This window comes from Gorilla gorilla, chromosome 7, assembly GCF_029281585.2.
Source record: "Gorilla gorilla gorilla isolate KB3781 chromosome 7, NHGRI_mGorGor1-v2.1_pri, whole genome shotgun sequence".
NCBI lineage: Eukaryota > Metazoa > Chordata > Mammalia > Primates > Hominidae > Gorilla > Gorilla gorilla.
The window spans coordinates 99,617,420-99,632,315 of record NC_073231.2 but is presented as its reverse complement, the minus strand read 5'-3'; the positions used below and the strand labels follow the sequence as shown (position 1 = coordinate 99,632,315).

General features: G+C 37.8%; 1 protein-coding gene across 8 annotated transcripts in view; it reads right to left on the bottom strand.

Moving 5' to 3' along the window:
- The window catches only part of TMEM67 (transmembrane protein 67), a 65,742-nt gene that overhangs the window by 43,628 nt on the left and 7,218 nt on the right, over window positions 1–14,896 (bottom strand). For 7 of the 8 annotated variants that reach the window (XR_008668035.2, XR_008668037.2, XR_008668034.2 and 4 more), the window contains exons 4-7: window positions 13,016–13,115; window positions 11,485–11,554; window positions 11,314–11,388; window positions 4,311–4,373 (exon numbers count right to left, since the gene is read on the bottom strand). Coding sequence is in view for 4 of the 8 variants with exons in the window: in XM_019032936.4 (XP_018888481.2) it covers window positions 4,311–4,373; window positions 11,314–11,388; window positions 11,485–11,554; window positions 13,016–13,115 (308 nt within the window). In the remaining 4 variants the exon portion in view is untranslated. Of the gene's footprint in view, window positions 1–4,310; window positions 4,374–11,309; window positions 11,389–11,484; window positions 11,555–13,015; window positions 13,116–14,896 lie in introns of those variants that run through there. The other variant, XM_055349391.2, reaches the window with a different exon arrangement.

Genomic DNA, 14,896 nt, shown 5'->3' with positions numbered 1-14,896 from the left:
CAGATGGATTCACAGCCGAATTCTACCAGAGGTATAAGAGGAGCTGGTATCATTCCTTCTGAAACTATTTCAATCAACAGAAAAAGAGGGAATCCTCCCTAACTCATTTTATGAGGCCAGCATCATCCTGATACCAAAGCCTGGCAGAGATACAACAAAAAAAGAGAATTTTAGACCAATATCCCTGATGAACATCGATGCAAAAATCCTCAATAAAATACTGGCAAACCAAATCCAGCAACACATCAAAAAGCTTATCCAACATGATCAAGCTGACTTCATCCCTGGGATGCTAGGCTGGTTCAACACATGCAAATCAATAAACGTAATCCACCATATAAACAGAACCAACGACAAAAACCACATGATTACCTCAACAGATGCAAAACAGACCTTCGATAAAATTCAACAGCCCTTCATGCTAAAAACTCTCAATAAACTAGGTATTGATGGAACATATCTCAAAATAATAAGAGCTATTTATGACAAACCTACAGCCAATATCATACTGAATGGGCAAAAACTGGAAGCATTCCCTTTGAAAACTGGCACAAGACAGGGATGCCCTCTCTCACCACTCCTATTCAACATAGTGTTGGAAGTTCTGGCCAGGGCAATCAGGCAAGAGAAAGAAATAAAGGGTATGCAATTAGGAAAAGAAGAAGTGAAATTGTCCCTGTTTGCAGATGACATGATTGCATATTTAGAAAGCCCCATTGTCTCAGCCCCAAATCTCCTTAAGCTGATAAGCAACTTCAGCAGTCTTAGGATACAAAATCAATGTGCAAAAATCACAAGCATTCCTGTACACCAATAACAGTCAAAAAGAGAGCCAAATCATGAGTGAACTCCCATTCACAATTCCTACAAAGAGAATAAAATACCTAGGAATCCAACTTACAAGGGATGTGAAGGACCCCTTCAAGGAGAATTACAAACCACTGCTCAACGAAATAAAGGAGGACACAAACAAATGGAAGTACACTCCATGCTCATGGATAGGAAGAATCAATATCGTGAAAATGGCCCTACTGCCCCAGGTAACTTATAGATTCAATGCCATCCCCATCAAGCTACCAATGACTTTCTTCACAGAATTGGAAAAAACTACTGTAAAGTTCCTGTGGAACCAAAAAAGAGCCTGCATTGCCAAGACAATCCTACACAAAAAGAACAAAGCTGGAGGCATCATGCTACCTGACTTCAAACTGTATTACAAGGCTACAGTAACCAAAACAGCATGGTACTGGTACCAAAACAGATACATAGACCAATGGAACAGAACAGAGGCCTCAGAAATAATACCACACATCTACAACCATCTGATCCTTGACAAACCTGACAAAAACAAGAAATGGGGAAAGGATTCCCTATTTAATAAATGGTGCTGGGAAAACTGGCTAGCCATATGTAGAAAGCTGAAACTGGACACCTTCCTTACACCTTATACAAAAATTAATTCAAGATGGTTTAAAGACTTAAATGTTAGACCTAAAACCATAAAAACCCTAGAAGAAAACCTAGGCAATACCATTCAGGACATAGGCACGGGCAAGGACTTCATGACTAAAACACCAAAAGCAATGGCAACAAAAGCCAAAATAGACAAATTGGATCTAATTAAACTAAAGAGCTTCTGCACAGCAAAAGGAACTATCATCAGAGTGAACACACAACCTACAGAATGGGAGAAATTTTTTGCAATAACCCATCTGACAAAGGGCTAATATCCAGAATCTACAAAGAACTTAAACAAATTTACAAGAAAAAAACAATCCCATCAAAAAGTGGGCAAAGGATATGAACAGACACTTCTCAACAGAAGACATTTATGCAGCCAACAGACACATGAAAAAATGCTCATCATCACTGGTCATCAGAGAAATGTAAATCAAAACCACAAAGAGATACCATCTCACACCAGTTAAAATGGTGATCATTAAAAAGTCAGGAAACAACAGATGCTGGAGAGGACATGGAGAAATAGGAATGCTTTTACACTGATGGGAGTGTAAACTAGTTCAACCATTGTGGAAGACAGTGTGGCAATTCCTCAAGGATCTAGAACTAGAAATACCATTTGACCCAGCAATCCCATTACTGGGTATATACCCAAAGGATTATAAATCATGCTACTATAAAGACACATGCACATGGCACTATTCACAATAGCAAAGACTTGGAACCAACCCAAATGTCCATCAATGATAGACTGGATTAAGAAAATGTGGCATATTATACACCATGGAATACTAAGCAGCCATAAAAAAGGATGAGTTCATGTCCTTTGCAGGGACATGGATGGAGCTGGAAACCATCATTCTGAGTAAACTATCACAAGGACAGAAAACTAAACACTCTGTGTTCTCTCTCATAGGTTGGAATTGAACGAGAACACATGGACACAGGGCGGGGAACATCACACACTGGGGCCTGTCTTTGGGTGGGGGACTGGGCGAGGGATAGCATTAGGATAAATACCTAATGTAAATGACGAGTTAATGGGTGCAGCACAGCAACATGGCACATGTATACCTATGTAACAAACCTGCATGTTGTGCATATGTACCGTAGAACTTAAAGTATAATACAAAAAAGAAATAAACAAAAAGAAAAAAAAGTTTATTTTGTTTTCATTTTGCCTATTCTAGGCCGGGCATGGTGGCTCACGCCTGTAATCCCAGCACTTTGCGAGGTCAAGGCAGGCAGATCACTTGAGGTCAGGAGTTTGAGAGCAGCCTGTCCTATGTGGTGAAACCCTGTCTCTACTAAAAATAGAAAAATTAGCTGAGTGTGGTGGCATGCCCCTGTAGTCCTAGCTACCCAGGAGGCTGAGGCAGGAGGATCTCTTGAGCCCAGGAGGCGGAGGTTGCAGTGAGTCGAGATTGTGCACTCCAGCCTGTGCAACAGGGTGAGGCTCCGTCCCAAAAAAAAAAATTTTTTTTTTTACCTATTTTACTAATAATTTTTTTTTTATTCTTTTGCTTGTTAAAACCTTCCCTCTAGCTTAAGGAGAAAATAAACTTTCCACTTGGGAAGAGAAATAACACAAACATTTTCATTGTAAATTTTAGGTTAAAATATAAAGACAAGAAACTGAAAGAAGAACTAAGGAAAAACTCATAGCATGACATTAAAAAACCTACTAGACTATATTTGAAAGAACAATAATTTGTATGTTAGATCTTACACATAAAATCTAATCCATTTTGTTTAAGTAATCTGCTTTATAAACAACAAAATAAGATCATTTGTTGAGTTTGCCTGTCAACCATCTTTCTCAGTTTTCCCTATTAGGAAAAGGCAATTCCATTTTTACAGTTATTCATGTGAAAAACTTTGAACTTTTTTTCTCTCTTGCCCCTTATCCAGCTCAGGAGTAAATTCTGTCAGCTAAATCTTCAAAGCATAGCTGAAGGTAAATGCTTCTCTCATTTCTGCAAGACCACCCTTGTGCAATGGTCCACTATCTCCCACTCAGATTACTGTAATACTCTCCTAAATGGTCCCTTACCCCAACAAATTCTATTCTCCATGCTACAATGATCCTTTCAAGAACTGAAGTTCTATCATGTCTTCCTTTGCATGAAATCTTCTATCTCCCTTAAAATAAGCTCCAGGGCCTTGCCATAGCCACTCCCTACATCCCTGACCTCATCTCCACTCCACTTTCCCTGCTCACTCTGCTCCAGCCACTCCAGCCTCCTCCTTCTCTCTTAAGCATGAATAAGCCAGTAAACTGCTTTGAGATCTTTGCTCCTGCTATGGTTTCTGCTTAGAACACTCTTCTCCTTGTGTTTACATGGCTCACTGTCACTTTTTTCAGTTCTTTGCTCAACTATAACCCTCTCAGAGATGTCTGTCCTGATCACTATATAAAATAGCACCCCCCACCCCATCTATGTACTTTACTCTTAACTATTTGCCTTCATAGGACTTAGCACAACCTGACATTTACTTAGGCTGTAACTCCATGAAGGACTGTTTTTTTCTTTTTCTGAAATATCTAACCTGATTTAAGAATTGGGCCTGGCACACAGTAGGTCACCAATAAACATTTACTAAGTGACAGTCAGTTTCCCCTAACACTCCGTTTCAGCTAAAAAAGCTTGGAGACATTCAATTTGTGTATACTAAATAACATCTTCTTCATGTATTCTCTTTCAGCCCACAAGAAAGAGTTTATTCTTCTTATAAGATTATGACCAAGAAGCTATAGCTACTTAGATTTAAAACTTTTATTATCTGGGTAAATAAATGGTATAATTCTTCAAAATAAAATGAAATTTATTTAAAAAATTCAAACTTACCCAACATGCAGCTGCTGATGATTGCAAATACTTTGCAAACCATTCTGAAGTTAAAGACATGCCCTGTAAACAAAAAGATACATTTTATTTTTAAGTTCAAATGACTCCAATATGCATATTGTTGAATGGGAAATGTCTCACATTACTTTCACAATGTTAGTAGAAAAACAGTTACTAATAGGAATACAAGAATTGATTTTAACCAATGTCAGTTATTATAAATAGGACCGCATTACAAAATAATCACACTTAGGCAAAAGATATAACGAGACAAAATGTGTCTGTAATCAAAAAATACTACATGCCTATTTCACTAACATAAGAAATAAAGTGGCAAACAAAAGAAAAAATAACAGATCCTGACTTAGTATTGAGTGGTTAATATTTACTGGTTTATAATTATTATAAATACTGTACCAAATTGGCAAGCAACAAAAAAAATTGGGGGGAAATAATTTCAAATCTCCAAAGTGGTGGTTCTCAAACAATGGTGGACATCACAATCACCTGCAGAACTTTCTAAAAACAAAAAATGCCTGGCTTCATCCCAAACAAAAACGAATCAGTATCTCCAGATGAGACCAAGGCAATTACATCGGTTTTGAAGGCTACAGATAACAAACCTCTGGCTAAAAAACATTACTTTAAAGCTTATCTGTACATCTTGCTAAAATATGAGAAACTAAGAAGCACCATTCAGAGAAAATTGTCTGGGCACACACATAAGTGATATAACTAAATTATATGAATATGGCACCACAGTGATCAGAGAAATCTATAATAAAACTATGAGGTACTATTTGTGTATATTTAATAAGCAAAAATTATTTTGTAAGAAAAAATATGCATAGAAGGCTGAGGAACACATGCACACAAACTGATAAAAAATGAAATGCAACACAGCAGTACTGACAAATGCATGTAAAATGAAGCCACATACAATGCCACTGATAGTGTGAAAGCTGCATGATACTTTTATAAAGCAATATCCATATACTCTAACCCAGAAATTTAGGAACACTTAGGAAATTTATCTTAAAGCAATAATCCCTCTAAATGGGAAAACATATTTATGTGCATAAAATGGTTGACAGCAATATAGTTAATAACTGAAAACCTAAATATTCTCTGGAGATACCATTATACAAATTTTAGTGCATAAGCCAGAATATTATGGAACTATTAAAAATATAATTATACAAGGTGAGTCTGGAACATGGTATAGAGAAACCAAAGAAATCCCTAAAGTCTAAAGTCACGTCAAAACAACAAAGGAGCTATGCTGAAAGGAAGTTCAAATTTGGTACAACTTGAACTTCGAAAAGAAGAATAAAAAAAGTTAACAGATTATAACACAATGAGTAAACAAAGATTCTACAGTTCATAATAAAGCTTTTTTTAAAAAAAAAAAGCACAGAGAAAAAGTAAAGTGCTTCTACAGAAAATTGCTAGCTAATAAATGTAGAGGGAATAATAGAATTGTTATTAGAAATGACCAGTTTAATAACTGATACAGGCAAGATTCATTAATTGCTAAAATGGATATTTACATAGTCTCAGACTAACGTATTAATCACAGTACCTTTACAATGGAGAGAAGTGGCAGACACAACTATGACCAAGAAATCAATTTTTTTTTTTTTTTTTTGAGACGGAATTTCGCTTGTTGCCCAGGATGGAGTGCAATGGCGCGATCTTGGCTCACTGCAACCTCTGTCTCCTGGGTTCAAGCGATTCTCCTGCCTCAGCCTCCTGAGTAGCTGGGGTTACAGGAGCCTGCCGCCACGCCCAGCTAATTTTTGTATTTTCAGTAGAGATGGGGTTTCACCATGTTGGCCAGGCTGGTCTTGAACTTCTGACCTCAGGTGATCTACATGCCTCGGCCTCCCAAAGTGCTGGGATTAAAGGAGTGAGCCACCATGTCCAGCCTAGCAATCAAATTTACTATCACCAATAACTGGACAACCTGACAGACATTACATACCTCTTGTTGTGATGCAATGAGCTGTATACAACATCTATATAATAGCTTGCGAAAATATGTTTCACTGAGTCTAATCATGAGAAAACAATCAGAAAAATACAGAGGGGAAAACCACAAAAGCAAAGTGAAGCAGGGATATGTTCTAGATTAAAGGACACTAGAAAGACTAACTGCAGTGTGAGATCCTTGATTGGATCCTAGGTATCCCTTCCCCCAAAAAAGGAAGGGAGAATAAAGAACATTTTTGAACAACTGGGAAAATTTGGGTATGAATGGATATCAGTTAATTCTATTATGTTAATTTTAAATTCCTTGGGTGTGATTCTAGGAAAATGCCTTATTCTTTGGAGATCCACCCTAAAGTATTTGGAGTGCAATATCATTATGTCTACAACTTATTTTCAAATGGCTCAGGGGAAAAAAACATTGTGTTTGCGTATATATTTACATATATACAGAGAGATAAAGCAAATGTGGCAAAACATTAATAATTCTTTAAACTAGGTGAAAGACATAGGCATAGTCATTGTCTAATTCTTTCAGCTTTTCTGCAATTTTGAAATTTTTCAAAATAAAAGTTGGGAAAACCAAAAACCATGAAGCTATTTCACTATTAATGTATTTGAGGGAAAGAGAATGGGGAGACGCTAACTCATGTATGTGAAAATTTTTTTCTGATTGGCAAGTATATTCCAAGAGTAGGATGAGTAGGATTGGATGCCTTGTTATAAAATTATACAAACAGAATTATGTACCAATTTTGTTCTCTAAGAAAACTTCCAACCTTAACGTTCAAAGTAGACTTTTCCAATGAGGAAGAATGTATGTTATGGAGTCAATACAAATATTTCAGTCTAATTGGCAATTACAGTCTCAACATAAACTAATAAACATGTATTCTGGTTTATCAATTAATCTAATCTCGTCTGAGTTTAATTACTTTAAACAAGCCCTTAGAATCTGACTGACTTACAAGTACAGGATAAAACTGAGTTCTTATTCTTGCAAACTGAGACTAGGCAAGGGTAGTCAAACCATCTTAACTAGATTTTGCTTACACGTTTTATACACTGGCTACACGGAACCAGTCTGAAAAGCAGTTGCAACATGACTTAAAATCAGGAATTCCAAATCTGTCCTTAGGAAAGAATCAGTGTTCAGAACTGGTATGTTTAGCACACAATTGCTATGGTGATGTCATGCTCTCCCTGGCCAGGTCTGAGCCGCGACAGATGAGGGACAGACATTCATGGCAATGGAATCGCTTTTCTCATTCCTATGGGCCCCTCGCCTCTCCTCCCTGCCCTTGGGCAGTATGTGGGATGCAGGGATATGGAATCCGGCTGACCTCGCTTTCTCCACCCTCTGCCTCATGGCATCAGCAGGACTGGGGAGTCCTCTGAGGCAGCAGGTACCCCTTGCTCGCCTCCTATGGCCGTTGCCTTGCAGGCAGCCCTTCTTCAAGGTGGTGGGAGCTGCCCCACGAGCCCATCAGGCTGCCCTTCCCTGCCCGCGCCACTGTTGGTTCTGCTAGACCTTTGCAGTGCTCCTGGAGTGCTCCAGGTTGTCCCTCAGGTGCCCCAGGCTGGGCAGTTGTGTCGTTCCTGTTCCCAGTGCCCCATCCTCTGGTCGCGGTTGCAGTGTCTGCGTGTGGGACCAGGAAAGTTTTGGGAAGGGTCGAGGTGGTTTTGTTTTTTTTTTTAATTTAGTTTTATTATTTTTAATTTTAAAAAAAATCTGGTATGTTTAAATGAAATACATTAACTGAATCAGAACATTAAGGATGGAACAGTTCCTCCCTACCCACCTATCAAAGAAGTCTATAATGGGTCAACTGCATGGTGCTAGCAGAGGAGGGAGAATGTGGAGGTGGAATAGAAAGTGAGGGGGTTGGAAGATTGGTCACATTGAGCATATAAATAAATTGAGGATAATGAACCCCAGATTCCTCACTCCTGGAGAAGCTACTTAAAACTTATCAAAGGGAAAGGTTAGAAAGAACCCTGAAGTATTGCTTCAGAATTAAAGGGATCAGTATGAGCTATTTTATTTTATTTTATTTTATTGAGACAGAGTCTTGTTCTGTTGCCCAGGCTGGAGTGCAGTGGCGCGACCTTGGCTCACTGCAACCTCCACCTACCAGGTTCGAGTGATTCTCCCGTCTTAGCCTCTTGAGAAGCTGGGATTACAGAGGGCACCACCACACCCAGACAATTTTTGTATTTTTAGTAGAGATGAGGTTTTACCATATTGGCCAGACTGGTCTCAAACTCCTGACCTCAAGTGATCCACCTGCCTCGGCCTCCCAAAGTGCTGTGATTACAGGTGTGAGCCACCACGCCCAGCCCTTTTAATATATATACACAGGCACAGAAATAGTCATAGATGTGTGTATGTATGTATCTGTATATTTCCTAGCTACGTTTGGTGAGAGGACATACTAAGTGTGTTAATCTTGGTTTCTAAATATTTATCCTACAAAACTGATTAAAGAAATGGCTGATTCCAGTCGGGTGTGGTGGCTCATGCCTGTAATCCCAGCACTTTGGGAGGCTGAGGCGGGTAGATCATTTGAGGTGGGGAGTTCGAGACCAGCCTGACCAATATGGAGAAACTCTGTCTCTACTAAAAATACAAAAATTAGCCAGGTGTGGTGGTGCATGCCTGTAATCCCAGCTACTTGGGAGGCGGAGGCAGGGAAACCACTTGAACCCGGGAGGTGGAGGTTGTGGTGAGCTAAGATTGCGCCATTGCACTCCAGCCTGGGCAACAAGAGTGAAACTCCGTCTCAAAAAAAAAAAAAAAAAAAAAGAAAAAAGAAATGGCTGATTCCAGGTCTGAGGCAGGAAAATTACAAGATTAGCCTAGATTAGCCTAGAAATCTTGTTGTACCATAAAGTAAGCAAATGTTCAAAGAATGATGGGGACATGTCAAAAAAAAAAAAAAAACCACACAGGAGCCAACTTGAAGGGACTTTTATTGGCCAGATATAGGACAATTTGAGCATCAAAACAAATAATGAGTATGCTGGATTATAACTAACTGAATAAATTAGGAACCCACAAATCCACATGGACATTAATTTTAAAAAATAAGTGTATAAATGGGGAAGAAGAGATAGTTCTTCCTTACAATAGAATGTCAATTAATAAATATGGAAGTAATCAAATGTGGATGGAAATCCAAAATTAACCTTTGGCAACCGTCACAGTAGTGGTTCAACAATGGAGACTAATGCTAGTGAGTTAAGGGTTAGTGAGGAAGTGTAATCTCAGAAATACTCCTCACAAAATACTAATCAATTACAAATGGAAAATGGTAACTTTATGGTAGTCATGGTGACTTTAAAGCAGGTGATCAAGGTTAACAGCATCAGTGGTGGCACAGGTAGACACTGTGTGCCCCTGGATGTGATGCAGTCCACTGAAAAGAACATGACATCTTTTTTGTGGCTTTCATCTAAGCAGGTACAAAGTGTGAGGAAAGTATCTGTAGGATGGTAAGGCCTGTAATATTCAAAACTGTTGCATTCATGAAAGACAGGAAAACACTGAGGACCTAGTTCCAGATCGGAGGAAGCTAAAGGGACATGACCACTAAATGATTGGGGATCTCAGACCAGAAAGAACAAAGAGTCATTGTTGGGACTTTCAGCAAAATTATTTCAACTTAAATTATTTGAAAAAGGAAAATTAAAGGCCTGCAAATTTAATAATCATATACAGATATTCACTCCAATCTGGAGAAGAATGCCCCAGAAGACATATATCTTGTTACAGATGAGCCAATTTTGGGATAATCCCAGAGCTACCTATGTATTTTAGCTTTTATTTTGTTGTCTGGTAACTACTTGGTACTTGCCTGTCTTCCTCACAAGACTATACTGAGTAGAGGAATTTTTGCCTGATTCATCAAGATCCTAGATCCCACCCTCATCATTGCTATCCTCACAGTCCTCTTAATCACTCTTATATTCAATAATAATATTAACAATAATGATATTAACAACTAGATCACACCCTGTCCACCCCAAACTCTGGCATACTAAGCATCTTCAATGTTCATTCATTAATTCCTATTGTAACTCCTAGTCATCTAACTCTTATTCTCTTGGATTTGTTACCTCTTTAGTTCCAATTCATCTACTTACTTTCCATTTTATACCCTAGAAGTGGTTATCACCAGCATCTGCTGCCAAAGCTCTAACTCTAGGCCTCAATGCTCTCATCCACAAAATAAGAAACAATTGGCTGGGCGCAGTGGCTCATGCATGTAATCCCAGCACTTTGGGAGGCCAAGGTGGGTGGGTCACAAGGTCAGGAGTTCAAGACCAGCCTGGCCAACATAGTAAAATCCATCTCTACCGAAAATACAAAAAATTAGCCGGGCGTAGTGGCAGGTGCCTGTAATCCCAGCTACTCACTGAGGCAGGAGAATCGCTTGAACATGGGAGGCGGAGGTTGCAGTGAGCTGAGACTGCACCACAGCACTCTAGCCTGGGCAACAGAGCGAGACTCCGTCTCAAACAAAAATAAAATAAAAAAATAAGGAAAAATCTGGCCAAATAAGAATAATCCTGATATCTCTAATGATTACCATGTACAGGCACTGTGGTAAAGGTATTTTTATTATGTCCAACTTACAGACAATAAAATGAAGTTTTGAATTCTTCTCAAGGTCCAAGGATACCAAACTAATGACTTGCAAATCCAGGGTTGAAATCTAGCGCTTCTGGTGCCCTTAAACGTATTATACTGCATCCTATACAGAACATATACCAGATATTTCTGGTGTAAACATTCTGTAGCGCACTGAAAAACAAACAGGCTATGGTACAGACTGAGTACTGTACTTAGAAATTATACTGCTGAATTATTAGACTAATGTTTCTTAGATTGATTTTTTTCTGTTTTAAAATGATTTACACAAAAGGGTTTCTCATTCTAGCCTGAAATTACTAATGGATGAAATGTAGAAAGTTTTTAAACAACAGAACAAAAAAATTGAAACATACTCACAACTTCTCCATAACGTGCAGCTGAAATTCTACGTAGAGGAAAATTCCCTGTGCTGCTGAAACATAATCCCCCTGTCTTCATAAATAAATGAGGGAAAAAATAGAAGCTTATGAAAAGGCATAAGCAATTGAATTAAAAATATATATACTTTATCAATTTGGTTAGCCTTACTAAAATGTTAGGTTCTGAACATGCACAGGACCTGCTGGTATTAACAAATGTTGGCTCACATCGGACGCACCTGTTCAATATAACAAAAATAATTTTTAAAATGTTAACAAATTATACTAAACCTAATAGAAAAGCTGTCTTTCTAAACAATGGATTAGAGTAGATTCATTCAGTAAGCAATTATGTAAATATGTTAAACAAATTTAAAATAACACTGATTTGAATAGTTTTAGGCCATTCTGTGTTACAAAGTATAAAGTAAGTAAAACTAATCAATAATAGAAGAGTATTTTTTAACTACATGGAATGTACATAATGAATAATTCTGAATATCAAAGATAATTAAGTCACTCAACTAACAAGAGACCAACAAACTCATATAAATGAAACCCAATCAATTTTTACAATTAGTTATATCAAATATACTTTCCTTATTTTATGTGCCACAAAGTAAAAAGGTAGCATAAGCTGAAGAGAAATGTATCTCTAGCTCCTATCAAACCTACAGCCAACACTTTTAAATAAATTCTATTTACCATCTTTGTTTATTTTAGAAAAATACTTCATATTTTTCATTAATGAATGAGATAGAGGGAGGGAGGGTACTGGTCCAATGAGGACAGTGATGAGTGAATATATGGGTATTCATCACTTGCAAAATAGAGCAGGTAGGAGTCGGGCTGGGGCATGACATAAAACACACTAGGCTTGGGGAAATATTGGGCAAAAAAAATCGGTATTGGATGTCATAACTCAGGTCAGCCTTAGAGAAAAGATGATCCAACACTAAGTAGCCCTCAGAAAAGCTGCTCAACTATTTTCCATATTAAACTTGGAAACTAAAGAAAAAACTGTGCCTGGAGGGAAGTCATGATGTAGGCCTCTAATAAATTAAAGATGCTGAAATTGGTATAATGTGCTTAAATTAGAGGGAAGTATATAGGCAGGCAGGGGTGTGTGTGTGTGTGTGTTTCACAAACACATGCACAAAGGGGGAACAGGAAGCAACAGAAAATGGGACTATAAATCAGGGTACCTGGGCTATTATTAGCATACATTTATGTTTTTCTATGTAACATTATAATACATAAGGGCTTTAGTACAGTACATAGCACATAATTATATTACAGATTATATACAAATTACATAACAACAAACAAAAATAGCTACCCTGTACAGAGTGGTTACTATGTAGCACTATACTAAGAACTGTATCTATTTACTTTATTACTTATTATTTCTGAGCCATTACAGCCTATGAAGTGGGTGGTAACATTACCATTCTAAAGACAAGGGATTGTGAAGTAGTGAGCTATCCAAGGTCAGACAACTAACAGACTAGACCAAAATTTGAACCCTACTGTGTCTCACGCTCTGGGCCTCAGCTTCTGTATCTGTTAATGTCTACTTCTATCCTTCCTTGGGTTATTGTGAAAACTAAGTGATATGATAGGAAAACACTCTTAAAAGTACAAATTATACACTAATATAAGATGATATTAATGAAGTTAGCCCCCATCACACCGCTTACCTGTCTCCTAAAGCATTTACTACCATAAAAGAGTTTTCATTTCCATCACAGAGCTCACAAGTTGCTTGAGACAACAATGTTCCATTAATGTCTCTTTCCACTAAACAGTTTAGAAACAAAATAAAGATGTAACTCATAGTAAACATATAAGCTTCTACATATTCAGAAAATATTTAACAAAACCCAATTGTAATTATTATTCTAATTCTCAAAACACTTTATTTGCATTAAAGGCATAACAAGTATCTCCACAATAAAGTGTAGAGAAGTGATCCCTTCGTACCCGTCCATGCCTCCAAAAAAAAAGAGAAGTGATGCCTTCCCTATTCTCACATAGTAAAATATAGAAAATCATTTTCCAAGTCATCGTAACAATTAAGTCAGTATTTTTTTCCTCAAAAATTTTCTTACCTCTTATCTATACATTTCTGTCACACTAGGATGGGGAAGCAAGTATTTTCATAGATTACTGATAAGTTTCTGCAACTTAGAAGGCTTTTAGTAGTATCTATTAAAGTTTCAAATTCACATCCTTATAACACCACAATTTTGTTTTTAGATACCTAACTTACAGAAACACTTGAACATGTATATAAGGATATTCACTGAGGCATTATTTGTTAGAAACAACATGAATATTTAAAATAGCAGAATGATGGTATATCCATGCTACAAAATACTATGGAATATATTAAAAAGAATCAGGTAAGGCCAGGTGAGGAGGCTTATGCCTGTAATCCCAGCCCTTTGGGAGGCTAAGGTGGGTGGATCACATGAGGCCAGGAGTTCAAGACCAGCCTGGCCAATATGGCAAAACCTTGTCTCTACTAAAAAAAAAAATACAAAATTAGCTTGGCGTGGTGGCACGTGCCTGTAATCCCAGCTACTCAAGTGTCTGAGGCATGAGAATCACTTGAACCTGGTAGGTGGAGGTTGCAGTGAGCTGAGATCACACCACTACACTCCAGCCTGGGCAAGAGTGAGACCCTGTTCCCAAAAAACAAACAAAAAAAAAGAATCAGGTAAATCTAACAGAGCATCAGAGCATACCGTTAACTGAAAAAAGTATGCTAGAACAATATTTGTGTATGAAACATTTATGCAAACATACCACTTATGTTTCCTGTGGCTATATAATGTAGATCCTTATAATAAAACAGGGAAAAAAATTCTGAATGTGCACACACAGAGACACACACACCAAAATTAGTACATCATGAAGTGTAATAAATTTCATATTGCCATCCAACTCATAAAACTTTCATTAGTCCCATCCCTAAGAATACACCCCCCAAATACCGTGAGAATCAAGTTAATATTTTCAATGGAGGCAACAGTGCCAATGAAACTACTAAGAAGCTGGGTGCAGTATATTGCTTAAGCCCAGGAGTTTGAATCCAGCCTGGGTAACATAACAAGACCACGTCTCTGAAAAAATAAGACCAGGCATGGTGGCTCACACCTGTAATCCCAACACACTGAGAGGTCAAGGCAGGAGGACTGCTTGAGGTCAGGAGTTCAAGACCAGCTTGAGATATATAGTAAGACCCCCATCACCACAAAAATAAAAAATTGTTAAAAAGTAAAAAAAAAAAAAGGTAAAGATAATTAAAAAATTAATCTTTGGGTAATATATGAAATATAAAAATAAAAGGCACAAAAGGATTTATTTTATTTTATTTTTTGAGAGAGTTTTGCTCTTGTCATCCAGGCTGGAGCGCAGTGGCGTGATCTCACTCACTGTAACCTCCACCTCCCAGATTCAAGTGATTCTCCTGCCTCAGTGTCCCAAGTAGCTGGGACTACAGGCACCTGCCACCATGCCCAGCTAATTTTTCTATTTTTAGTAGAGACGGGGTTTCACCATGTTGGCCAGGGTGG